This window comes from Siniperca chuatsi, linkage group LG22 (genome assembly GCF_020085105.1).
Source record: "Siniperca chuatsi isolate FFG_IHB_CAS linkage group LG22, ASM2008510v1, whole genome shotgun sequence".
NCBI lineage: Eukaryota > Metazoa > Chordata > Actinopteri > Centrarchiformes > Sinipercidae > Siniperca > Siniperca chuatsi.
The window spans coordinates 12,574,457-12,602,313 of NC_058063.1; the positions used below are offsets into that span (position 1 = coordinate 12,574,457).

General features: G+C 39.8%; 1 protein-coding gene and 1 long non-coding RNA gene across 10 annotated transcripts in view; one reads left to right on the forward strand and one right to left on the reverse strand.

Moving 5' to 3' along the window:
- The window catches only part of LOC122870001 (protein Dok-7-like), a 44,236-nt gene that overhangs the window by 8,289 nt on the left and 8,090 nt on the right, over nucleotides 1-27,857 (forward strand). For 4 of the 7 annotated variants that reach the window (XR_006376466.1, XM_044183559.1, XM_044183558.1 and 1 more), the window contains exons 5-11: nucleotides 5,368-5,487; nucleotides 10,687-10,785; nucleotides 11,153-11,958; nucleotides 14,751-14,799; nucleotides 14,975-15,610; nucleotides 17,130-17,218; nucleotides 19,298-19,367. Coding sequence is in view for 3 of the 7 variants with exons in the window: in XM_044183559.1 (XP_044039494.1) it covers nucleotides 5,368-5,487; nucleotides 10,687-10,785; nucleotides 11,153-11,958; nucleotides 14,751-14,799; nucleotides 14,975-15,610; nucleotides 17,130-17,218; nucleotides 19,298-19,367 (1,869 nt within the window). In the remaining 4 variants the exon portion in view is untranslated. The remainder of the gene's footprint in view (nucleotides 1-5,367; nucleotides 5,488-10,686; nucleotides 10,786-11,152; nucleotides 11,959-14,750; nucleotides 14,800-14,974; nucleotides 15,611-17,129; nucleotides 17,219-19,297; nucleotides 19,368-27,857) is intronic. The other 3 variants (XR_006376468.1, XR_006376467.1, XR_006376469.1) reach the window with 3 other exon arrangements.
- Nucleotides 21,387-27,857, reverse strand: part of LOC122870007 — a 119,406-nt gene continuing 112,935 nt past the window's right edge. The window contains exons 6-7 of one of the 3 annotated variants that reach the window (XR_006376473.1): nucleotides 27,525-27,721; nucleotides 21,387-22,768 (exon numbers count right to left, since the gene is read on the reverse strand). This is a non-coding gene — a long non-coding RNA (uncharacterized LOC122870007). Of the gene's footprint in view, nucleotides 22,769-22,841; nucleotides 27,722-27,857 lie in introns of those variants that run through there. The other 2 variants (XR_006376471.1, XR_006376470.1) reach the window with 2 other exon arrangements.

The window sequence follows — 27,857 nt, forward strand, 5'->3', positions numbered from 1 at the left end:
TCATCATCTCATGACAATAATGTCTCTTGAATAAAATTGGGTCGCGTCATTAGAAGCTAATAGCTCATTAAATCGCTATCTGAGCCGTGTTTTCCTTATGTCTTTCTCAAACAGACCAAATAATCACCAGCTGTGATTCGAGATGATTCATTTGTAGCTTTCATTCAACAGTGTCTGTGAAAGAGAGGCTCCTTCCCAGTACAGTGACTGTCCCAGTACAATAATGTCATGTGCAACTATTAAAGACATGCTTTACAGCCAGTTAGAAGAGGGGAAAAGCGGACACCCCTTTTCGTATACTTTTGTGTCATTTTTGTCTGGGGCTGCTTTCATGGTTACACTTAGTTACAATCTTAATGCAACAACTTACAATTATGTTTTAGACTAACTTATTTACCCCCACAGTCTTAAGAGATGGGTTCAAGTACCCCTGGTGGATTCTTTCAGTCGGTTCTGCCATGTTGGCATTCATACTGCTACCACTTGGAATGGCAGAAGCTGAGCGTTTCAACCATTTATCCATTACTTAAAGCGATCCATTTTGACTCCTCAGCTTGCTTGCTAACTAGCTTTCATGCACTCTTAATCCCAGCACATGGTGTTGAAACTGAGGCGGGTCCTGTGCATTTTGCCTATCGTAGCTGGTATTGTGTTGGTTATTGTGACACAAAATTTTTATATTTTCCTCTTAAGAACAATTATGTGGATATTTTTATCAAATCATAATTTCTATTTTTTCAAATTAGCTGAGCTGCTCCACAGTCTTTCCAGGTCCCCCCTGGTAACTGCAGACGTAGGTGTACCCTAAAGGGGAATCACTCTTTTGGACAATAGTGCTTCCAGCTGTGTGGCAACAGTTTGGGGAAGGCCATTTCGTGTATCAACATGACAATACCCCTTTGCACAAAGCCATGTCCTTTTTTATGAAATTGTTTGGTGTGGAAGAACTTGACTGCGCCCTGACCTCAACCCCATCCAACACCTTTTGGAATAAATTGAAACACCAAACTTGCTTGGCCTCATTGCCCAACAGTTAGTGCCTGACCTCACTAATACTCATGTGGCTCAGTGGGAGTAAATCCCTCCCTTTCAAAATCTTGTGGAAAGCCTGTAGCAGCAGATTCAAGCCCCTGGTGTTGGTGTAAGATGTTTTACTATCCCACATGGGTGTAATGTTAATGTGCAATGTGTTTGGGTGTCCACATACTTTGGGCCATGTGTAATGTGAGACCAGTTGAATCCAAATATTAGTTATTAAACTGAAATAGCGGGCTGTTATTGGTTATTTGAGTTACCTCGATGAGTAATGGAAAGCATATGATGTAAATAGCAGTAAACTATTCACTTGTTCTCATTTGTTTATGGTGTTTTGCTCTGACTTGGTGGATTGGGCATTAGAAAAATAGCTGTTTCATGACAACAAGAAACCAGCTGGAGGAAAATGATTCATTCTGTGCAGGATCACCCTTGCTGTGCCTAAAATTCAACAGTCCTAGCCGTGTGTGTCCCTGTAATAAGGTAAACCACAGTTTACATCTTGGAATAGACATGAAACCATTAAAGTAGAGGAGTGTATGTCAGCACCTGGAGGGGACAGAGACAGACACGAGGGGAACGACATCCATCAGAGCGTTGTAAACGCATGATGACCCCACTGGAAACCTGACACTTCAGAATGTGACGTGTGATTTATTTAGCTCCATTAAATCTTCAGCAGTGGATCTCAAATAATGTGAAGATGGTCAGACACCACTTATACTTTCATGTACAAAAACAGAGCAAGAAAAAAGGAAAATGTGTGTGAACATGAAGGTGCGTCTAAATGTTTGTGTGTTGGAGGCCGTTCCTGCGACATGTAATCTCTCAGCACAGTTTATCCACAGCACAGGGAGAAGTGGTGTAACGGTGTTGGACCTCTCACTTCTGGTTGAAGCAGCTGTAGAACTGTGAGCTGCATTTGTCCGACCTCTTGTCCACATCCTGCTTGATAGTTTATCCTCAAGGTTTCTAGTTTGTCAGTAGTAAATAGCCAAGTAGCCAAAGTGTAATAGAGAGAAGTGTTTAAGGGCGCGCTCTCTCTCTCTCTCTCTCTCTCTCTCTCTCTCTCTGTCTCTCTGTGTGTGAAAACAATTATCACACTTGATATAAGTGCTACAATTATTAGTCAGATGGACAATGATAGAAAATGAATCAACAAGTTGGAAAATCAGTTAGACTGATGCTTTATTAATCCCAATGAATCACAAAATAAAACAAACATAAGGACATTCAAAGAGGTAGACAAAAGGAGTAAAATAATAAAAACATAAATACCAAAAACCATAACTAGAAACTGAATTAACTAAAACTAGATTAGAGAATCAGACTAGATTAACAATGAATGATGTAATAAATGTCAAGATTTGCTGCTTTTGTTTGCTTTACATCATCTTAAATTGAATATATTTTGGTTTTGGGCTGTTGGTTAGACAAAACAAGTAATTTGACGACATCACTATTGGTCATGTTCACCACTTTCTGACATTTTATACACTAAAGGATTAATTTATTAATTGAAAACAAACACATTAATGGATAATAAAAATAATTGTTAGTTGCAGCTGATTTCTTGAATTATCAGAACGACAGATTTAAAAGCTGCACTAATCAATATTTTTGTATTAACAATGGCTCAAATGACAAACCTACAGAGAATTTTCACCCAGCTCTGCAGTTCATTTCTGCTTTTTGTTTTGGGTTTGCAGCCTCCAACTTCACTGTTTTGGTTCACTCTCACTGATCTCATCAACCTTATGTCCAGATGCAGCAGGCAGCTGTTTTCAGTGAAAAAGCTCTACAAACCTAACACTACCCTCGCAGCACCAAACGGCAGACAGACAAACTTGGTGACTAGCTGGTGAACATAGTGCAGCATTTAGCAGCTAAAGTGCCAGATATTTCCCTCGGGAGTTGGTGGAGACCAAAAGTGGACCCAAAAGGAGAGTAAATATTGGACAAACACAACTCCAAATGGCTGGTAATGTTGCTGGATGTGTGAAAAGGCAACTGTTTTCTAACAGGTTTTAAAGTGATAATACATCAGTGTTGTTTTCTAGCTTGTTTTTCTATAAAGTTACGAATTTCACTATTAAGGAAGAAATTCATGCATTGGAAAATGTGTATATCGGTATTTCTGAGGGAAGCTGTGAGTTTGTCTCACTTGTGAATAGAAAGAATAGCACTGTTTGCCCAAAAAAAACTGTCTTTAATGTTTTCCTTCTTGGATGACTTTGCTGCTGTAAGAATAAAAAGACCAGCCTTGGCTCTCAGTGAAGACATGAGCTAATTTACACTTCCCACGTACCAAATACAATTTAATAAGTTGTTACTTTGTATGGATGCTTTTTAGAGGAGAAACCAGAAGGGTCCACTTGTTGTTTTTGTTCCTACACAGAATCTTTATCGGGTTGTAAACTAAACAAGCCCTGCCACCTGTTATTTGTTTCGCTTTGTGTTTTTTTTAACTCTAGCTTTTGGCAGTGCACCTGATGTTCAGTCACCTGCTATCAAAAGCATGACATGAGTGCATCAAAAAAGACCAGATTTGTAGAGATAAAATTCAGCCTCAGAGTCTAACTTACGTAGTTTCTGTGCCAGAGGAGAGTATAAGATGAGATACTTCTTAATCAGATCGATGTCACGACAGCACTAAGCAGGCAATACATCTTCAATTTCGACTCGTGCAGACATTTGAGCAGACTTTGCTTTTGACCTTTGACCCTGCTCACAGTCAGGGAAGTGTTGGGAATGTTATTGAGGCCTGCCTTGACATGGGTGGTCTCAGGGACAGGGTGACACAATAACCCTTTATTGGTGACACCTTGTAATGGACAGCCAGTTGTTTTGTCAGAGGGAGGTCAAGAGACCTCTAGTGTACTTGTTATTCCAAATTCCACTTATATAAAGTTATTGACGTTACATCGTGGAAAAGGTTTCAGTCGTAGTCATCTGGACACTGCTTTCAGATTCAAGACGTTTCGGCTCCCATCCGGAAGTCATTCTCAATTGTGAAAAAATGGAACGGGAACTCAGAAATTTAAGCTACTCTGTGTTACATAAGCCCTGCCCTCAGGAAGGAGTCTACCTGAGTATCTGTTGATTAGCTAGTTTCACCTGAAACTGACCTAATTGTTTCCATGATGGCCCATTAATCAGTAATCAGGCCTATTGTTACAATAACTTTAGCTTAAATTTCTGAGTTCCCGTTCCATTTTTTCACAATTGAGAATGACTTCCGGATGGGAGCCGAAACATCTTGATTCTGAAAACAGTGTCCAGATGACTACGACTAAAACCTTTTCCACGATAGAACACTCACGATGAGGGACTACACCGTCTTATTGACGTTACCATTTTCCCGACGATTACAACATAAGTTGAGCTCCTCAGCCAAAGTGCCAACTTAACGTTAACGTTAGCCCTTGATGGTTCCATTTTCTCTATGTTAAGATTACATTAGCAAGGCTAGTACTGTCATAACCATGATGTAATTAAACTATTTGCTTTTGGATTTGGATTTTGGAACATGAGATTAACACGAGACAACGGTGTAGACATTCAGCCTAGCTAAAATGGATCTATGTTACTTATGATGTAGTTAAACGGAACGCTTGTTACAGTAGCCTAATTATGTCGCTTGAGAAAGGGACAAATGCCAAGCTCTCTGAAAACGACAGAAGCTGAATTGAAATTACTTAGTGACAATTTTCTTTTAGTTGTAGTGGTTGTGAAATAAATTTAGAAATGTCATATCTACGCCCTGTCTTTTAATTGACCAAACAGCAGTTGTAATAGCTGTAAAGAGCAAAAACCACATTTAATTTTTACTTTAAACATTGTACCTGCTAAACATCAGCATGTTAGCATACTGACATTAGCATTTAGCTCAGCTGTGTAAGTACAGCATCACAGAGCTGCAAGCATGCCTGTAGACTCTAGTTCAAGAAAAAAATGCCAAACTTTCTCTGATCCCAGCCTCTCAATTGTGAGGATCTGCTGCTTTTCTTTGACTTGTGGGATAGTAAACTGAGAATCTTTGGGTTTTGGACTGTTGACCAGACAAAACAATTTGAAGAAAATGTGATGGACATTTCTCACTATTTTTAGACATTTTTAGACCATATGAATAATCAATAATGAAGGTAATTGTTAGTTGTAGCCCTACCAGGTATCAATCATATTGGCGGGTCTGTTGGAAAATTTTCAAACCCAGCAAATCATTACTACCTGTAGAATAAAATTCTACTAATTACAGTATATTTGGCCTGGTGGTGGATATTTCAATGCTGCAAAAAATATTGTGACACTAATCAAGTTTGCTTTCTACAGGGGCTGGTGTTTTTTTGCTCTCATCTGCTGAGAGCGAGCAGATCAGCTTTCTGTTCGACTGCATCGTCAGAGGCATCTCCCCCACCAGAGGCCCTTTTGGACTGCGGCCAGTTTTGCCAGGTCTGTACCAGAGGTGTTTAAAGCTGCTTAGGACTGGAAAACCAACTGCGTGTAAGAGATCTACACAGAAAGGGAAAGTTTAGCTGTCAGGACTATTATTTAAAGAAAGGAGATGGATCTCTGTGTGATGCTTATTTGGATAATTAATAGCCACGCTGTTGCCAAGGAACATGAGCAAACACTTAATTCAACACTTGCTATTTAAATTGTAGCAAACCCTGCATGGCTCTCCTCCTGTGCCTCCAGGGATTTATCATAGCTGTTAGGTGTGCTGCCTTCCTGGAATCCAACCATTTTTGGCAGAATGAGTCAGAGGATTCCTATATGGATGAATGTGCTTTGATGTGACAAAATTATGACTGACAGCTGTTTGTTTTTTTTTTGTACATAATTGGGTAATCCTCTGAAGCAATTTTATAATTTTAGTCAAATGCCCTAACCCCTGACTTAAGTGTACTGTGGTGAATGTAAAGCTTAGGGTCACCTTAAACATCATTAAGAGAATAACTACTGTACTAACTGTGATTATGACAGCAAATTCAATTGTAGTCTATGTATAGTTGAGGGTGTAGTGCTACTGGTGGGCGAGCTGAAGGATGGGCTGAGTTCCAAATAGCCATTAGGTTTTTTTTTACTATTGTTAAAGATGGGTTGTCTGGCAGGATTTTGCTTTGTCAAAGATGCCAAGCACACTGGTTAAATGATAGACCTAATATGTGAACATCTTGGTCTCCATTTGTGAATATTTGAAAATATTTGAAGTTTTCCAAAGAGTTAATAGGGTGGAATATTGCAATACTTAACTCTGTAGCAGTGAGGTTTGTCTGTATGAGCACTGAGCTGTAGAATGTCCATCCTCAGCTCTTCTGCTCTCCTTTTCTTCTGCCTCCCATTGTGAAAACTTGACAGTATCTGCTTAGTTTCTTGGCTAAAAAAAGTTTCATTTTCCAGTGCATAACTTCTTTTTGTAAAATAGCATCCATCTTGTTTATTTAATTTCAGCCCTATATAATGTAAAAATCTTCCTCCTCAATTTTCTAATTATCTCAACTCTTACATTTAAAGCTGCTATAGTCAATATTTTATATTAACAATGGGTCAAATGACAATGTGAAAGGGATCAAACGTAGTGATGAACCCACAGAGAATTATCACCCGACTCTGGAGCTCCCCTCAGCTCTATGGAGAGTTTTAGCGTCTTTGGGATCGTTGTTTTGGTTTTCTGGCCTGCAACTTTACTCTTTTGATTCACTGTCAACACTCTCATCAGCTTTGTTTTTGGCTGCAGCAGGCAGGCAGATTTCAGTGGAAAAGCTCTCATAAACCCACTACACTACCTGCACCAAATGGCAGACAGGCAAACTTAGTGACTGGCTGGTGAAAACAGTGGAGCATTTAGGAGCTAAAGAGCCACATATTTCCCTCAGGAGCTGGTGGAGACCAAAAACAGAGCTAAAAGAAGGGTGAATATTGTACTTATATTCGTCAGATCGACACAAACATGACTCCAAATATGTTGGTCCATATCTGCTGAATGTGTAAATAGACAATTGTTTGCTAACACGTGAGCCATAAACAAACATAAATGTTGTGTTAACAGCTTGTTTCTGTGGCCAAAAAAAATCAGTTATTGCAGGTTTAAATTTATTATAAACTCTAAACTACAACTTGCACTGGCAGAAATGTTGTCTCCAACAACCATACGAGTCTCCTATTTCTGTTATTTTAATAACGCATTTGGATGCAAGATCTAATATTACTAAAGCCGTTTAAACATTGTCTGCTCTCCTGCTGTCCACTTTAACACCTTCAATTTTCCACACTAGCAGATTTAAAACATTTTCTCACCCAGTGTGCAACTTCACAGGAAATGTGGACTGGGCAGCTGTGGGGCTTGTGGATATTCTGGTTTTCACACATCTCGCCGCCCAATCACAGGTTGAGCTCATACTCCTATTATTGTAGTGCATAGTAGAATAAATAGCAGGGAGGATGTCGGAGGGAGAGCAAGGGGTCAAAGTCACAGTTCACACAAGTAGAGCAGCCAAAGCCTTCTAATCACTCCGGGCATGTATGTAACCTCATCCACAGGATTCCACTGCCGCCTCCCCCCTTTCATTTCATATTCGGTCACCCACCGCTACACTCTTCCCTCCCCTCCACCTCATTTTCTACTCTCTTACTCCTCTCTGCAGCCCTTAACTGTGTCTCTTGTTCTCACTTGTGGTTCACGTCTCAGCCCTTGTCTGTCTCTGTCCTACGCAGCTCCTGACTAAATCTCTCTGCCTCTGTTTTGATTAATTGCTGTTATGTTCCCAGGCTCCCTTATGTGTTTGTCACCCTTGCTTGCTGTACTGTTTCCACCCCTCTCTGCCTTTCACTCTCCAGCTCTCTGTTTAGTCTTTAGGATACGAACTTTATTCCTGTGAGGGGCATTTTAAACCTGCATTACTAACATTCATCTAGAAAAATTGCAGACATAATGAGTAATCCAGCTGACACTGTAGGGAACACAGATTACAATAGCTGCTTCAAGATAAGTGGAAATCTTAGCTGACCGCTAGTTAGACTTACCTAGCTTTACCTACATATGAAAAATTAATGAATAAATTTATACGGTTTTAGAATTAAAGGGTTAAAATTAAAGGACTAGTTTTACGCTTATTTGCTTTATTGCCAAGAGTTATGTGAGAAGATTAATACCACTCTCATGTACAGTAAATATGTAGCTGGAGCCAGCTGTCAAATGTATTCTCTGTTTTTTGTACGGATTAAATAAATAAGATTTAACGTGTTAATTAGCAAGATTTAGAGGTGCTGGTAGGCGGGTTTTGTTACCTTTGGACAGAGCCAGACCTGTTCCCAATCTTTATGCTAAGCTAAGCTAGCCGGCGGCTGGCTGTAACTTCAACTCAACTCAACTTCATTTAGTGTGCAGACAAACCGCATTTTCCAAAATGTTGAATTTGTTGTAATTTTTTTTGTTGTTGTTGTAAACTAAGATTTTATGATTGGTAGAATTGTGTATAGCAAATTTCCAAAAAAGTTGGAGTGCAGTAAGTGCTGTTAGTCTGTTTATTCTCATAACCATAGACATGAGAAAAATGTAGTAAGGACATATTTTTGAAGCCTGTTTACAGCTCTCTGCCATCTTTGCCAGTTACAGTAGCCAGAAAATCCTAATTTGGTCAAAGGGGAGGAAGACTTAGAGGAGCTTAGCTGGGATGAGCAAGCCGCAAAAATACAGCATGTGATAGGCTGCGACACCTGTTATTGTTATTCAAGCATATTTTACCCAAGACACACTTCTTTTTGATCTCTTTGGCCCACTCCATTTAGTCATGCTGGCCTGCTGCTTGTCACATAGCAGCAGTGACAGGGAAACCTGCTTAAACGGAGCGCAGATGTCAAGTATGATGTTGAATCTCTCAGCTGACAATCAAACAGCAGCAGGTAGTGGAGCTTCTGTGGTAAACTTTAATATCAATTTTTCACAGCTTTAAGTGTTGGCAGAGGCAGTACAATAACTTTTTTTTTTATTCGGATGCAGCCATGGCAAGCCATGTAAAATATGGAATATCAGTTTGTATTTGTTACGGTGATGTTGGTACACTTTTATTTTCGTGCCACACAGAGCCTTTGATTCTTGACACTACAGCAGTGCAGAACCTTTTATTAAGAAGAAAGTATGTTTTCATCATGACAAAAAATCTGGTTATAATAAGAAAACAGTTACTTTAATGAGAATGGTCTGGCTAGATTCTACAAGTATTAAGTGTGACCATTACAAATATGAAGCATTTATTTTTACACATTTAAATGTTTGTACAAACATTTGAAATAGTTTTAAGATTCAAAATCTTAGTTTGAATCTTACCAATTACCTCTAAACTAGATTGTAGTTGGGAGGTTTTCTTAGGCCAAATAAATTTGCTGAAAATGTGAACTCTAATCTCTATGGATTCTTGCGATGCATTGTTGCATCTGTTTTTCAGCAGGGAATCTGTGCCTCCTGATATTTGTATGATGTGTTTCTTGGTACACAACAGTAGGACAAAGAGAGCTTTAGTCTTCTAGCTCAAAAAAGAAGTTCAAAAGGAAGGAGAATAAATTAATAATCAACATAGAACTATCTGACTAAATGTAAAAGTTAAGTGTTCGTTGGTTGAAATCTTAGCTCTGACTATTTCAGTTTGGACCTTAAACCTAAAAAATCTGAATGTAATTTTACTTTCTTTGCATTAGACTGCAGTAGGTGGCTGAATACATTTCTTAAAAAAGTTAATCTATTTGGATTTGGATTGTTGCATAATCAAATTTTCAGCTGGGAATATGTGCGTCTTGAAGTTCGTATCATGTGCATCTTGGTAAATACCAGTAGGACATACAGCTTTTCGTCTTCCAGGTAGAGACAGGATTTCAAAAGGAAATAAGTGAAACTCATATAGTCAACATATAACTAACTATATGAGACAAAGGACACCAGTGGCAAGACTCACTGCAGTCATCTTATAGTTTGTCCCAGTTTATTATATTTTAATTAGAGAGCACAGTTGTATACCTTAAATCAATAAGCCACATGCAGGATGTAATCTGAACCATTTGCAGAGTTCTGGTACCACTCTGGTACAATTTACCACATTACTGTTGCAGGCTCTGATAGATTGAAAAAAAAATCAATCCAGTGTTAGGCTTGACCTTGGTGGTCCAAGGTACATTAGATCCTTGAACAGCACCAACAACAGAGCCACGTGGCAGCACTATTAATAAACCCTGTAGTGTTGCACAAATACTGCAAGGTGTTCCCCTGTGTGACCCTTTCTGTGCCTGACACTCGCAGACCAAATAATAGCACGCAACACTTCTGCCAAAGTGTTTGTCAGTTATTCTTTTTACTAACATCTTGTGGCTGACATTTTATTTTCATGATGCCGCAGAGACATGCGTGAGACCCTCAAGTGTTCCTTCTTGTTTCTCTGGGGTAGTTGGATGTGTTTTCACAGCTGTGCCTGTGTCACCGCGGTACAAAATGCTCAGCTGCGTCACATTTGATCCCACATCTCTGTGACAGTAGCAAGACTCAGTAAACATACCTTGTCATCACTAATTAGTTTGATGACTGCAATGTAAGTTTGATATATTTATATATAAAATGAGCCTTTGTGGGTGAAGTTATGCTGCAGATGCTCTCTCTAACAGACCCCAGTGCCAGTCCGACGAATTTGGAGGAGAGGCTGAACCATGAGGCCCAGGAGCTGGAGAAACGACTGAGCCTGCTCTCTCACAGGAGCAGCACAGGTAGAGCATGTTACTGTAATGCTGTGCTCAAATTCAAAATACAGAGGAAAAAAAGGTGAAACTGCAGCTAAAAAGTTGCATACTTGACATATCAGATCCCTCTTCCCCACCAAAGACTATAAATGATACATTAGATTTTAATAATGCAGTGCTTGGATTTAAATTCAGTTTGCAGATTACTCACACAGGTGATTTATTGTTCCTATTATGTGGTGAATACCGGGGAGAAAAGTGGCTGTGCAAAAACAGGCATAATGATATTATGATGCTTTAATATGTCTTGTTGATGAAATGATGAAAGCAATTTTTTCGTTAAAGCTGTTGATTAAATTCATTAAAGTTTTATTAATGTTGTGTTTCTTGGCAGTCTCGTCCTCGTACTGCCCATCTGCTGGGGGAGACGACCGCAGCATGTCCGGTTCCTCCGACACGTCAGACACCAGCCAATCAGATTGCAGTATTGGCAGCCGGCTGGCCATTTGGACCGAACCGGCCTCCAGCCCATCTGAAAACATCGGCCATGTGGGTGCTAAAGTGGCACTGCAGAGCATCGAGAAGCTGTCCGTCAACAAGTGTGGCGGAAACCGGCCGGCTGCCAACCCTCCCCGGCAGCTTCAGGAGATCGGCCGTCAGAGCTCATCTGACAGCGGCATCGCCACCGGCAGCCATTCCTCTTACTCTGGAAGTTTCTCCTCCTACACAGGCAGCCTGGATATCACCCCCGGAGAGGACTTTGGGTCTGTTTTCAACTTGCCTCCCCACTTGGCTCAAGACCTGAGCCCTTGTACTTGCCCCACTTCCCCTGGACATGAATACCAGGTACCAACATCACTTAGGTATCTCTATGACACTCCCAGGAGTCTTTTACAGGAGGGAAGTGGGGTTGCCAAAGACAATGAACCCTCCAACCCAACTAAGGACACTCCTGCCTTTTCAGGCCTCACGACAGACTCAGCAAAGGCGGATAAAAGCAGTGTCATGACCTCTGAGGGTCCCTCAGAAACTACTAACAGACAGTCAGTGAGCGAACACTTACAATGCCCCTCAGAGGGGAGTAAGAAAACCAAGGTGGCGCCCTCTACTGAACACCCAGACTCTTGTCACATCTGCAGCTCTCTCACATCTGTCTCCAAAACCATCGTGACCATCTGCTCAGTGTGTGGTGGATTTAAGGTGAGTAGAAAAATGTGTGTCAGCTGTGCGGACTAAAATCTTGTCATTTTTACAGATTTGCCAGAAACAGACTTTAATTGAGCTCAGATATAAGTGTAGTTCTATTCTCGTTGGCCATCTGTTTGCCTCAAAAATGACATCTTCCCTGTTGGACTCCTGAACGTGCCGGGTTGTTTAACTCCCTGTCATACAGTAGCAGCTTGCGTGAGCAGGCCTTATCACCACTCTATCATCTGTTCTGTAGCTCGCCGTCAATATGACCTTTGTGGTATCGTGCAGGCTGACGGTGATGCCGCACTGTGTTTGGTGTCAAAACAACAAGCAATCCCATGGCCCATCTGTCTAACAAGTTAGCATGTCAGCAGCCAATTGAGGTTGACACTGTCATTGTATCCAGCAAGTTTAGACCTTGTGAGTTGTGAGTGACTTGTAGTTTTCTCTATTTCTCTATCACCTCTACCACCTATTTATTGTTATACAAATTGTGTGGCATTTTGTTTAAAAATGACTTGAATCTGCTATCAAAATAGTTGCCCATTAATTTTCTGACAATCATCTATTCCATTAACTGATTATTAAAGTAAAGCTGATAGTTTCAGCTTTAGTTTGTTGTCTCCATTGTCTAGTCTTGATAAGTTGCTGTAGGTTAAGAAAGACGTGTTGGATTTTAGGATAAATCTGTTTTTGCCCTTTGATTTTGAGATTGATCCTGCTTGGCTGTGATATACAGTGTTACATAATTTATACCAGTTTTATACGATATATGATTTTGCTCATGTCTGTGATGATTTTCAGTAGAAATCTGCAGTACATTACAAATGCAAGATATTTGATAGTGCAAGAGCTCCACTCTTTAAGGCTGAGCTTAAGCTATAATTAAAATTTCTTTGGAAATCCTTGTCAATCCAGGTGCAAACTTAGTAAAAGCATTTTTGTCCTGGTCAATCACTTTTATTGAGTACTCTAAACATATAGCTCTACCTACTGGGTAGTGCATTTACTTTAGTTAAGAATGCAAATTGCATTTGATTACCTGAATAAAATGTGATTTAGTCCTCAGTGAACTAAATTAAACACAAGCTGATGGATCAGGCGAGAGCAGTGTGGGAGGGCATTTGTCACCCTGAGCAACACAATCCAGCCTTGTAGTGTTTATTGGTTCACAGTTGAAGGAAAAAAATAAATACAAACCAAATACATATTTCAAACTTGTATAATATATAGAATATATTTATGAATGGATGAAGATCATTTTATTAATTAATTGTACTATAATACACTGTTGTCAACTGACTTAAAGCCGTTCAGTCTGGCTGGTTTGACAGTGTGGATTATGCTCTGTGTGATGGATGTAGTCATCTGATATCCAGAGCATTCACAGCCATGACACCTCACAGCTTTGAAACTACAGAGTCCACTGTGGTGAGTTTTTAAAGGGTGACGCTGTCGATATTGTATATTTTTCTTAATTAAAAGATCAAAAACCAACAAAGAATTGATCCCATTATTTGTGTATCCACAGCCTGATGTTGGGTATTCCTGTGTCATAGAGCTCCATTGTTGTCCAAAAACTGTTACACTGGGTGAAATGTTCCTCCATAACGATGAACATACTATACTGTCCTGCTGCTGTAAATACTCACTAGCGTACTAAATCAGCAGCTAAGAATCGCCCGCAACAAATGCACTATTTCCTCCAGTTTGAGTAACTTCTGCTCAAAACCACAGTGTCCAGGAAATTATGTAGCCTTTTTTAAAATGAAAGTATATATTTGTGACACATTTTTCCAGATTAACATGAGAACCAGTCGGCTTGTGGCTGAGAACCATACAGGCTGCGGAAGTCATGGAAGAGCTGGATTAATGCACTGTCCGTTTTGGTCTTTTAATTGGATTGTTGACAATCAAAAAATATATAGATCATCGCCAGCCTTTTCCTTTCAAAGGCCTCATATTTAAACACCAGGCTAAGATGTTTGCTCATTGTTGCTTATTTATAGTTCACATTAGTGCTGCACCTGCCGATTCTTTTTTTTATCGATTAATCTAACAACTAATTTATCGATTATTCTAAAGATCATTTTTTTATTACTTGATTGAATATAACAATTAATTTACCCAAAATAAAAAAAAAAAATTCTCATTAATATTTCTATTTTATTCAATTATTTTCTCTTAAAAACAAAAGACAAATGTAACGAGAAACAAAGTATGTACTGCAGCGCATTATTCTTCAACAAACAATATATTTGTCCGTTGAAAATATTATATTTGAAAGAATAAATTAATATATTACCCTATTTCTAGTAGGTTATTTCTTATGTTACCATTTTAACTTAATTCACCACCTTATTGTAGTGTTTACTCACAAACACCTTTAATCTGCTCACCATGCTTTCCCCTTCAGTCCCCCCCCCAACAACAGGTGCACTTTCATGCTTTTACAAAACAATGGCAAAAGTAGACCTACATAAACAGGAGACTGTGTGTGTGTGTGTGTGTGTGTGTGTGTGTGTGTGTGTGTGTGTGTTTCTCTGCAGAGCATGTGCGATTGTCAGTAGACCGCATGGGAGGGGTAGAGTGAGGGGAGATTGTGGGCGAGGCTTTAATGTAAGCCACACTTACATTACATACATTACAACGCGCCGAGACACGATATGCAAATCATTGTATTTCGATGATGTTGATTACGTCAATGAATCGTCCCAGCCCTAGTTCACATAAAATACCATCTAATAAAGCCAGTTTGCGTTAAGAATGTAATTTGTGTCATTTTCTAATTCATCTCACAGGGGACGCCATACATCCTTGGAAGTGGTTCAGTGATACCTGCTATACCAGGTAAGTGTAATCAGTTGAAATACTGTACACACACTGCACGCATTGATTCCTGCATGCATGAACAAGAGTTGGTGCATGTTTGAGAAAAAGCATTCATGGTTCATGTTGCAGCCGCAGTTTGGTGAATTGATTTGGACCAGAAGTCAAAATGTGTTAAAGGATTTTTTGCCTCCAGAACATCATATTTTCAATCCAGCAGATCAAAGTGTTGACAAATCACCATGCAGACCCAGCACTGCCAGTGAATACAATATTGCAGTGAATAATATTCTGGAGAAATCCTGCGCCTCTCCTGGCTCTGGAAACATCCACAGCTCAGAGGAGCCAACAGTGAGGACGAGTGAGGATTCCCTGCTGCCAAAAAAAGGAAGAGAGAAATTAGCCAGTCTCTTAGCTGATCTGTTAGGCTTTCCAAGCGCAGATAGGCAACCGGAGGCAAAGACCAGCCTGAACGTGTATGAGTCAATGAGCCCGAGATTTGGAAATGAGCACAAATCTGCACCAACTGGCACCTGTGTACCATCACACGACTCGCAGCAAGACAAAAGAGCTGTCATTTATGAAAACTGTTTAAAGTGTCAGGGAGAGCACTGCCACCCTCCTCCATGCGTCGCACCTGCCGAAATGTACCGCAACAAGAACATCCCTACTTTACAAACCTTTCCAACTGGGCTACACCTGAAGAGAAGCCAAGAACACGAAGTAGCAGCTAATGAGGAGCTGCTCTATCAAGCTCACAGTGATGGATTGCAGAGCGTGGACAGGCAGTGTCAGTATGAAGAGATGAATGGTCGGAAAGTGACCAGTGAAGGTAAGAGGCCTCTTCTCCAGTTTCCTCTACAACTCACAACAAAGCTTCTACGATTCCGCTGGTGTCCTTTTCCTCTTCAGTCCTTTGAAATGGATCTTCTCTGTTTCTGTCCTGTTCTTTGTCATCAATCAAAACACACTTTCCTCCTGGCTTCTTTTGTTTAATCACCGCTTGTTTTCTCTCTGCATGCTTTGATGTTTCCTTTTGTTGTGTTACTTTTACAACTGAGCTGTCTGTGAAAAATACACAGGATTGAAGTTGCTGCAAGAGTTATGAAATCAGAAATGATGTATAGGCTCTACTAGAGAATCAGTACCACTTTTTAATAAGGCCCCTGTTATAAAGGGTTTATAAGTTGTAACTTATGTCTTTATTAATGCTCAAGTTGTTGCTTACCGAAAGGTAACCAATCATAAGGCTATGATGACTCTTTTACAACCCAAAAGTTGGCTTATAACTCGTTTAGAGGGCATTAGTAAATTTATTAAGCATTTTTTAATCAATTACCAACATTTATAACAGCATTACTACCATAAAAATGATAAACACCAGCCAAAGGAATTTCTTCGCAGCCTGGCAACCCAAAACTACTTCTTATTAATGGCTTATAAGTGAACTATAAAGCGTTAGTAAATTATTTATTAGCCTCTAACAAGCCATCACTGAAAACTTATAAACTCTTTATAAAGAGCTCCTTATTCAGCAAAACAATATTGGCCAAAATGTTGTTGTTGTTGTTGTTGTTTTTTTTAACAAAATATTTTTGATAAGTATTTCTTAAATTTGGTTATTAAAATTTACTTGTCAGCACCCTCTGGTGGACAAACTATGTAATGGCGACACTGTAAAGTTCCTCAAACATACAGCATCTTTAGCTTTTCTGTTCTGAAATTTCTTGTTACGTTTTGGCTCATACACACTCAGTTGTCAGTTTATTAGGTACACCTAGCTAAAACTAATGCAGTCTAATGCAATAGTCCTGCATTGTATTGCCAATAAGAGTCAGAGCGATAAGCCTGCCGTGCTGATATATCAGTTGATATTAGCTTAATGCAGATATATCTGTATATATGTTGACCAATAAGTAACAAGGAATTGCAGCACAGAAATGCCAAAGATATGTTTGAGGTAATTTAGAAACTGTGTTGCTGTTATAAAGTTTGTAAGAATCTGTAAAATGTCCTGCTCAGTACACATTGTGGGCACAATTCTTGTGATTTCTCTCTCTTGCACGTTATTAGTACAGCTCTCTTTTGCAGCACCAGGGATGCTATTTCCCCGTATGTAATAGTTTCTGGTATTGTGAGATGACTAATCAATCCACTGTTATTTGTTCCCATCACTGGATCTGCAGGAATTCATGCATTTATACCCAGAGAGCACCTTGTCTGCTTTGATTTACAAAATGGATAAAAAAAAAAAAACATTGTGGGATTATTTTCTACCCTGGCTATTGGCACAAAAAAAATGTATTATTTAACTTATATTTAAAATGCACTTTATTTTTCTCTCCCACCAGACAAAAGGCTTAATAGTAAAGAGGAAAAACGCAGAGCTGATCCTGCTTATGAGATCATGGAGAGTCGGGCGCCGGAGAGGAACTCGGAGGTAGGCCAATCCAAAAGTCTCTAATCCGCTTTATGCTATCAACCGCTCACACATTTTGACTGTGTAACTCATTGTGCCCTGAGTTCAGCTAAACATTTTTGGGGGAAATGTCTGATATCGTGGGAATACCTATTGATGGGGATTATAAAGAATGAATAGCAGCTCACAAAGGTTAGTTTTTAGAAGAGGCTGGAGTAATGTCTGAAATTGAACATGAAGAAATACGTTCAATCAGCATTTTGTAGTTTTGAACTTGTCCACTTAAGCTGCGTTTCGAACTGTCCCCAGGGACTAGGAACCTTTAGAGGAACTCCACCGCAGGGACCAGGGTCTAAATTAAGTACCAGGGACATTTTTTACTCCCCCAAAAGGTAACTGTGCGGGGGGGTAGTACTTTTCAGAAGTACCGGGACTTTCGAGGGTAGGGCTTGCTGTGCTGAACATTGAGCTCCGACCGGCGGAGCAGCAGTGGTTTGACCGTCTGGATCGATTCGTTGCTGGGTCACAAGCTGGCCTTCTCTGGCGCAGCGGCTCAGCTGTTGAAGTTGTGGTGGAAGACACCGGATGACCAGTCGGTTGAAGGTGAATCACATACGGCCCACATGCTGCTTGTTAAATGCTATTGTCATGCTATTGTTACCCTAACCAAAAGCTAACGTTAGCTACATGCTATCACCAACCACTAACGTTAATGGTATAGAATCGTGGTGTTCCTTAAGACAAGGGTTGGCTAAATCGATCGTACAAAATTATATCTTGTTAATGTTGTTGCAGTGAGACACAACGTTAATTTTTTTTCACGGTGTAATTTACCTAATCTTCCCGGGTCTTTAGACTGTTGTTGAAACGCACACAACAATGGGCTGAAGGAACTTTTAGTTCCTTGAAAAGTAGTTCCTGGTAATTTTGGTGGAAAAGCAGCTTTAGTTATCCCATATGTGGATTGGAATAAGCAGTTGAGATTGTCTCCATTATGTATGTATGAGCTGAAATCATATCATTAAAGTACTGTACTTAATGTATGTGCAGTCTCTTAAGCATAACCTTATTCCTTTTCGACTTCAGTGTGGGTGTGTGATGAGACATGTTTTTCTCAGAGATTTTCCTTTTGTTCAGCCAAAAGGAAGAAAAGTCAAGCAGCAATACAGTAGGGTTGGATGATATGACCTCAGAAGTACTCGTTTCTATTTTGTTGGTGTTATAACTCTCATGAAAGTGGGATTTATTGCAAAGCTTTGCATTAAACTGCATTAATTATATCCAGGTGTACTGAATAAACTGGCAACTGATTGTGTATCACGATAAATTGACATATTTACCTCTATAATTAAAAATGAAACTACGTTTTAAAATACATCAGCACATGATTATTTCCTTTCTTGCTTTGGCAAGTCTTGGACGGGAATGTGGGCTTGAATCTGTTAGGTGTCATTGGTTGTTGGGGCTGTTCTCTGTTTTAAAGGGATTAATTTGATATTTTGGGAAATACACTTATTCACTTTCTGGCTGGATGCTATTGAATGTGAACAAATTCCCCTGGAGTGTCCTGATATGGAACATGAACATTAAAAAACAATGCTAGAAATGATCCAACTGCAGGGAAATGCACCAATATAATCAGCTGATGTCCATTACAGATAATCCACTTTTATGTACTAGCCTCATTCATTCTCAGCATGATGATGGTCCCATCAAGGAATCCCTCTTTGTGTGCACAGTGGCCTCTCAGTGAGACTGAAAGCAATATGGCTGCACTCCACCACCAATTTTCACACCACAATAGCCGTGCTTACAGTGGCTGTCTGGAATCAGAGATTGTGTGGCAGCAATTTAAAAGGCATGGTTATCCATCCATAACGATGAGGCATTGCAGACAGTGTTTCCACATGTAAGACATAGCCCTGAGCTCTCTGCAAATCCTGAATATCAGCCTCTGTCTATAAATACTCCTGATGTGTCCACCGAGCTGTTGAGGAGAAAGTCATCGTCACTCTTCTTATGTAATAAACTTATGGGATGGGTTTAGTCGCTCACTGCAAATTATAATCAACAGTTGCTTACTGTCTGTGCGTCTTGCAGGCAGAAGAAAAAAGCAAGTACGAGCTAATGGGCAGCTGTGGTCAGCAGAGGTTACATCAAGAGAATGAAGGTGAGTAAGACAGACATCACGACATCAAGTAACATAACCAGGTTGTTTTTGTTTTTTGTTTTTTTTTTCAACTAAGCCAGTTAATCATATGCAGATTGTTGGGTTTGTAGCTGCACAAATGGATTCAGATTTTTATTTTATTTTTCTTCTCAATGGACCCTTTTTTTCTTTTCTTTTTCTTTTAATGCTTTGAACATTTTCAGCCGTGCATTACCCAGGGAAACTTACAATAACCAGGACCCACTTATAGAAAGTGAATTAAATTGATGAATCAACCCTAACAGCAAACGCATCACCTGTTGCCTGATGTGCATGAATTGAAATGAATAAATACATAAAATGAGGCTCATTCAGTGTCTGAAATAGCAGACTGGCACGAGGCGTAGCATCCACAAGGGTGATGTTAGGAACAGACACGTACACCACACGCATGTTTATTTGACTTTATCCAGGGTAATGGACTGTGCAAAACATGTACTGTAAAAATTGTGGGCCCTCTTCCTCTCTTGATCCATGTCTCATGCATCTTTTGAAACATTTCTACAAATAATTGAGCCAACAACTGTACACATGAATCTGTAGTGGTTATTAGGGTAGTCACTAATGAACTGTTCATACCACATTTAAATAAGTAATAACAATCTGTGATGTGTGCTAAAGTCTGCACAGCTGAAACTCAGTTGTGGTGAGTTGAAATCTCACCACAACCCTCTTTTCTCAATATACTGTAGCCTACAGTTACTGTGTGATACTTTTACTATGGTTAAATGAGGTCTGCTTGGAGTATCATGCTTAAAGGTTATATTGATAACATTTTTATGTAGACGAATATTTAAAATAAAAACAACATTTTATTCCACAGCTTTTAGAAAGATGTGGAATAAAAGTTTTCCTAAAAAAATATATATTATGATTGTGTTGACGGGTCCAAAATGACTGTTTTGTTTATCTCTGTGTGAGATGTCTCATGTTTGGTTCCTGCTTCTAACAAGGCTTGTGAGCCAATAGTACAACAATGTTGGTATCACGTGGTATAGTTGCCAGTTAGTGTGGGAAAAACGGACACTGATGTTAGCACATATTAGCTATCTAACGTTAATTAGTAGAGATGAAAAGGCAGCAATCCTTCCATTCATGATTCACTCTTGACTTGACTGATGGTTTCTTTATTTGTGGTACATTTGCAAAGAAACATTACAAAGGCAGCCTGTTAAACTTGGCCAGCTTGTGCTGTATCCACAATGCCTGCAGGAAATGAAAGCTTGCTTACCGGTAGCTCCGTTTTCCTCAGAATGGATGTTTCCAATGCGGGTTCGTTTGCTCGGCACAAGTAATTAAATGAAATCTTTCAAAACACAAACTACTTGTGTTCATTCACATATAAGTTGTTGCTTAACGCTAATTGCAACCTACGACATCCATGCTATCGCCTAATACTGCTAGATGTTTGGCTGACTGCCACGTAATATTCTCAACATGATGAAACTATTCATAGTCAGTTATAGTTTACTAATGTATGTAAACTTGCCACCATAGGAACAGTGGTTACATAACCTTCGAGCCACAACTTAACCGTGCGTCATAGGTGCACTCCAGTACTTGAACAAATAGCACTACCACTACTGTGTGTGTACGTAATACATAGTGAGGACATTTTTGGAAAGTGAGGACATTTTGGCCGTTCCTCACAACTTCAAAGGGCTGTTTGACGGTTAAGACTTGGTTTTAAGGGTTAGGTTAGAATTAGGTTAATGTTAGGGTAAAGGTTGGGCATTTGGTTGTGCTGTTTTAAGGTAAGGGGCTAGGGAATGCGTTATGTCAATGATGGTCCTCACAAGGGTAGAAGTATGTGTGTGTGTCTGTGTGTGTGTGTGTGTGTGTGTGTGAGAGAGAGAATCAGTATTTTCCTTAGGATTTTTATTTCATAAGGTAATTATTTAAACTCTTATTGCTTGAATATTGTAGATCATGTTTTATTTTTCACATGCAGTTACACACTGCTAGTGTTCTGATGATTTATGTTGTGCTGTCGAAAAATGCTACCTTATGTGTTTCCATTTCAAGTTGTGTATATATCCCATAAAGGTATAACTTTCACAATATTATGTCTTTATTTATGTTTTTTGATTACAAACGGGTAAGTGTACTGTAATATGGGGAGCATATTTTGATACTCTTTTAGAATATCTTTAAGATTTCAGGGGTAGCGTATTTCGATAGACCAACATTCCACATCAAATAATGCTCCACTACAGAATCATTTTTATATTACACCACTAATGACTCCATGTATCCCGTAAGAATATGGGGAGAATGTTGAAATACTATATTATATTATAATATCTCTATTTAAGATATCAAGGAGATTGTGGGTCATGCACAGAACTGCTGCACATCTCGATAGGTAGCACATAGACAGAACACCGGTTAAGAAAGTGGATGGTAAAAAAAAATTGAGTAACTGGTAGATTTTGGAATCCACCAGCCACAGTCGCAGGGGGACAAAGAAGTTTAATTTCCAACACTGGTGTCAGGTAATGTTAAATGACTTGCCCACGGAGATTCAGCTTACTTTCTAGTTTGCCAAGATATGCAGTTGTTGTGATGTTAGCTATAGTAGCAGGAGAGTTGTGAGTATCGCTGTCTGGAGCTGGTTTGCTGCCTCTGTGAAACAGTCTCGTCCTCTCTGGCTGTTAGCTTCGCAGCAGCAACTGTAGCACAGTTTGCTAACCCACAACCTAGCTGACGTCACGTTACTTGCTGGGTCGTTGTTTACTCTACATCATGGTATTTGTCATGGTATTTAATTTCTCCAGAATCGCGTACCCCACCTTTTAATTTATGTGATTGTCATAGATGAATGACATATGAACCTATAAAGGTATAAGTCACATAGGTAATTAGTGTTGCCATTTACGTAATCTAGTATAAAGGACCTGGTTCAGCGACCTCTCCTTTTCATTGTGTAGCGGAGGGCTCACTACAGCGTGAACATTTATTTCTTCATCTGCACTTTATGTAACGCCATAAACTGGAGTTACATAAGACACAACTGTCAAGAGAAAACACACAGATATGTAACCAAACAGAGTGCAGTGATACATGACAGGATACCTGCCCTGATGAGGTGAGGGGACAGTTGTCAGGGGACATTTGGACATTTAAGCATCCCACACCCAAAAACATGCCCTCGGTCTAATGCACACCTGCTCTAGAAAGTCCCAGCAGCTGTCACAATGTGGCACCAAACCCATCAGTCATGTTCATGTACCTACACACACAGGGCTCGGCTCCCATGTCATCTTTCCCGTCATCGTGCCTGAGCAAGCAGTTAATGGACTGGGACGTGCAGGAGGTAGCCAGGTCCAGTGACTCAGGTTTACGTGATAGCTCGATGGCAACTGTGAAATGAGTAGACAATTTTCATGTTTTGTTATAGTAGTTTGGTAACACTTCATTTTAAACAGCTTTAGCTCCTGATTTCATAAAACAGTGCAGTTAGCAGCTATGACTGATGATGTTATATTGACTTATTTTGGTTGCATATTGAGACATCTGTTCAGGCTATTCTAGTGTGCAAGCATTAAGGTTTTTGGTAGGACATTTACCTGTGCCTCTCCTAGTCTTGAGGCCCCTAATCACTGTGCAATAACAGCAGTTTTGCAGGTTCATTGTTAGTCAGTCAATCAAACTTTATTTATATAGCACCTTTCAGACAAATCAAATGCAATTTAAAGTGCTTTACAAGGGATTGACAAAATTTAGGATAAAAAATGGATTTAGAGACTAATGCACACTAAAACAAACTAAAAGTTCAATGAATAAGACAACATAAAAGTTGTATAGTTAAAAAAGAAAATAAATAAATAATAAAAGTAAAATATCAATAAACTAAATAGATAAAGATAAAATTTGAGCGCAGTGGCTGAATGCAGCATCTCCGAATGTTTTTGTTCTGGTTTGTGGAACAGCTAAAAGAAGATCCAGAGGATCTGGGCCTTCCTGGTTCATAGACTACAAGCATTTCTGAGAGGTAGTCTGGTACCATGTAGTGCCTTATAAACTAATAAAATCAATATGAAAACTAACAGGTAACCAGTGTAAAGACTTTAAAATAGGTAGTGTATAGTAGAGCCTGCATCAGTCTCTCTGTGTTGCTCAGAGAGAGAAATGGCCTCACTGGAGATGTTCTTCAAATGAAAAAAATGCTGTTTTTGTGATACCCTGAACATGAGCCTTGAAATTGAAATCAGAGTCAAAAATCACTCCTAGGTTTCTAGCTCCTTGGCTTGGGTTGAGTCCTAGTGTATTTAGTTTGGGGGCCAGTTTCTCTATGAGCCTTTGAACCAATGATCAGTACTTCTGTTTTTATCTTGGTTGAGCTGTAAGAAATTCTGTGACATCCATATCTAAAATACAGTTAAAATGTGAGTCAATCAGCCCGGTGTCATCAGGAAACATGGCCACATAGAGCTGAGTGTCATCAGCACTGCTGTGGAAAGAGATGCCATGCCTCCTGATGACACTGCCCAGGGTAGCATGTACAAATTAAAAAGCAACTGTCCTAGAATTCATCCTTGTGGTACCCCACAGGTAACCTCAAAGTGTTTGGAGGAGTGGTCATCTATAGATTTATAATTTTCTCCTGTGAAGATATGAGATAAACGAGTTAAAAACAATTCCAGACAGGCCAACATGTTTACTTAATTTATTTAAAAGAATATGGTGGTCCTCAGTATCAAAGGCAGCACTGAAGGCTTGTTGTTGTGAAGATTTGTTCTGATATCGTTAACTACTTTTAGCAGGGCTGTGATGTGTCCTAAAACCTGATTGAAACATTTCCAATTTAGTGTTTAGAGTTTAAAAAGGTACTTAACTGATTTAAAACTAGTTTCTCTAAAATTTTACTTAAAAATGTGAGATTTGACATTGGTCTAAAATTGCTGGGTGTTAAAATATCCAGGTTCCCTTTCTTTAAATGAGGTTTTACTAAAGCAGTTTTAAAATCAGTGGGGAGGACACCAAGCTGTAGGGAGTGATTTACTATGGCAAGGATGTCTTCAGTTACAGAATTATAAATATTTTTAAAAGGGAGGTTGAAATCGGGTCAAGTGAACACGTGGAGGGCTTCAGTTCTGTTACTATTTTCCTGAGAGTTTCAGCATCAACCAGGTCAAAATGTTCCAATGTGACATCACTCTGTACCCAGGTTATAGGTAAAAGTGCAGTGTGCTTGTTCTGCTGGCAGATACCAGATCTAATGTTGATTATTTTCTCCCTGAAGTAGCCAGCAAACATATTTAGAAACTGGAACCTTGATAATGTAGTTTAGTGGTGGGATTTACCAGATAATCTATTTTATTAAAGAGCAATCTGGGATTGTGAATCGGTTTTGAGAAGTACACTTGCTGTGATTTTTGAATTGTCTTGTTGTAATTTCAGTTTTTCTGTGAGTATATTGTGATGTATTATTTATATGGTTTATCGCCATCAGGGCTCAGCAATTCTGCAGTCTTTTTAGTTCCATGGTGTGACTATTTTCACATGGGGCAACCTTTTTTTTGTAGTTATTTTCCTGGTTTTAATTGGAGCGACTGCGTCAAGCACAGTTAATGAAAAATGAAAACAAAGTCTTCACAAGATGACAGTAAGTTGCAATATGTGATGTGAGAGCTGTGGCTACTTCAGGGGTAATGTAGCATTTTTTAACACTACGTTCTGTGGTACTTGACAGAGAAAGATCAAAACTGTTAAAATACGCAGTGGTGGTCAGACAGAGCCAGATCAGTGAAGATATATAATTGATATGATGTTCAGACCACATGATAATTACATCCAAGGTGTGGCCATGTTTGTGAGTCGGTATGTTAATATGCTTTTTTAAAAGCCATACATTCCAACAATTCTAAAAACTCTTCGGCTCTGGTATGTGCCAGATTATCAACATGTATGTTAAAATCACCAATTAAAATGCAGGAGTCCTAGCTCGTGTGAATGACAGATAGTAAGTCTGAGAATTCCATTAAAAAGGAGAGAATAGATAATTTAGGAGATCTATATATTGTCACTGCAAGGAAACAAGGCTGAGAAAATAAGAGTAGCATTATATTCAAAGGCATGAAATGTGCCTAGGTCCACATCCCTGCCCTTCAGTCTCCCTCTGTAGATTGCAGCTGTCCCTCCACCCTTCTTTTCCTCTCTGGGCGAATAGGTGTAGGTGGGTGGACAGGCCTCAGTCAGTGTGGCAGGTACATCTGTGCACAGCCTCAGGTCTCAGTGAGAAAAAGATCAGTGATGAGGTCATTGATACAAAAAGATTTGTTTGTTAATGCCTTTATACTAAAGAGCAATGTTGATTTCTGTTCTTTTTGCGACCGAAAATTAGTTCCTGTTTATGGGAATTGTAATCAAGTTATTTATGCTTGGGCCCTTTATACTTCTGCTGCCATTATGTTATGTCGAGTAAAGATGATGGGTCTTATAAAATCAACAGGGGTAGTTGGGGTAGGTAGTTAAGGTGAAAGGTGAAATACACTGCACTATGTTGTGTATGTTGTTGTGTTGTGAGCCCCAGAAAAGATCAAAGTTGTCTATCTAAGTGACCTTAAATTTGTCACTTGCAGTTTTTAGCCATGAATTTAAGCAGAACAGACTGAAGTTTTCTATGCCCCTTTTGTAAGTCAGTAGGGGTCCTGAAATTGCAATGTTTTTTCCAGTGGCTTTAAGGGTGGTGAGAAAAGTTTAAAAATGTTCCTTCAAAGTTTAGGACTTGCGTTGTGAAGTGTCGTTACTGCCAATGTGTGCCACCACAGTACTCACATTAGCGTGTTTTTCAAGCACTGCTGGAAGCTGTGTGTTCAGGTCCAACACACGGGCTCCGTGGAAACAGTGTACCGCTGCAGTGGTTCCACGGGAGGGGAGGGAGAGCTCCTGAACGATGGAATCTCAGATGACAATGGTGGAAGTAAGCGATGGTGGAAAGGTGGCTGTCGGGAGAGGAGTCCGGGCTCAGCATCGTAAAACGGTTTTGCAGCCTCAGCTCCGGACGAGATGATAGAGGGCGGTGGATTTCCCTGTGTCTTCCCTGCCTGCCTCTGTCACCCACCCGATTTCACTGATGTTCCCTCTGGCATGGTGTGGAGCACGAGCCCGTTGAGTGGCCCACAGCTGGAGCTGCCATGTCGGTGGTCAGTGGTGGAAAGTGCTCCTCAGCCAGTGTTTCTACACATGGCTCTTGAACTGGGAGAGCTGATTCAAGGAGCGCAACAAGTTTTGTGCTCCCATGCCAGCTGATCCGATTTAAGGCTGTGGAGTTAAGTGTCCTGACATTTCGATGTCTCTTAAGACAGTGTTTAGCTCAGTCATGAGTTTCATGTGCAATCAGTCAGCTTCTCCTGTAGTTCTTTTATTTGATCGCATTTGGTGCAGATAAAAGTTTCTGTGAAGTCCTCCATGTTTGATGATTTAAAAACATGTCACAGAGTTCGCATTTTTGGGCCCTCGTGCTTTCGGCTGTAGTTGGACCCTCCATTTTTTTAGGAAAATATCCTGAGAAGCAGCAACAGCTTGTCCTCTGAGGAGCACAGATCTTAAACATTCTGGTCTTCGGTTTCAAATTGGGTCTAATGAAATCTGTTAGACTGTACGATATCAGTTTTGAGGCATGTCAGTTTTTTAAATGACTCCCTGGTGAACTGCAATGCTACAATATATTTAGAAAGAAAAAATGCAACTCCCACAATCAGTCGGCACCATTTTCATGTTTTGAAAATGCAGCAAAACAAGCTTTTGCCATAGCACTATTACAGTTACAACGTATTAAAAAATGCATGGCAATTACAATGTCGTATCTGCGAAGAAGGACTTATTGCAGGACTGTTGTATTAGACTGCACTGGCTTTAGCTAGGTGTACCTAATAAACAAGCAACTTAGTGTAGGACCACTGTTTGTACTGACGACCAAAGCCCAAAACCGCAGAGTGTAAAGGGGGCCTTTTGTCTCAGGGGCATGGTTCAATCTGGTAGTTTCCTTTAATTGTTGTGGTGTACTCAGAGTTGCTCTTGTATCTTTCATTGTTGTTATTAATACCATTAGTATTTCATCAAATTTTATTTAAGTAATTTGGGGGTTTCACAATGTGGATAACACTCACCCACCATCTCAGAGACCTGGGTTTAGTCCCTGGCAGTGGTACTTTTGGCTTGGTCGTGCGCTGATTAACAAAATCGCAGGTAGGAAGCCGGTGAGGGAGCATGTCTCTACACTAGTGACTCCTGCTGGTTGGCTCGGCCTCTTGCACGTGATCTAGGAAGGGCCAGTGTTGTCCTGGTGAAGTCCTTGTTGGCAGGTGAGACTGAGGAGAAAGGAGGGGGGGTTAGTCAGACATGTTTTCACCTGCACCTTAATGTCTGCCTGCTAGAATAACATGTGGAAAACCAGCTTGAACAGGCCTCTCACCTTGAAGAGGCCTCTCACCTTGAAGACAAGGC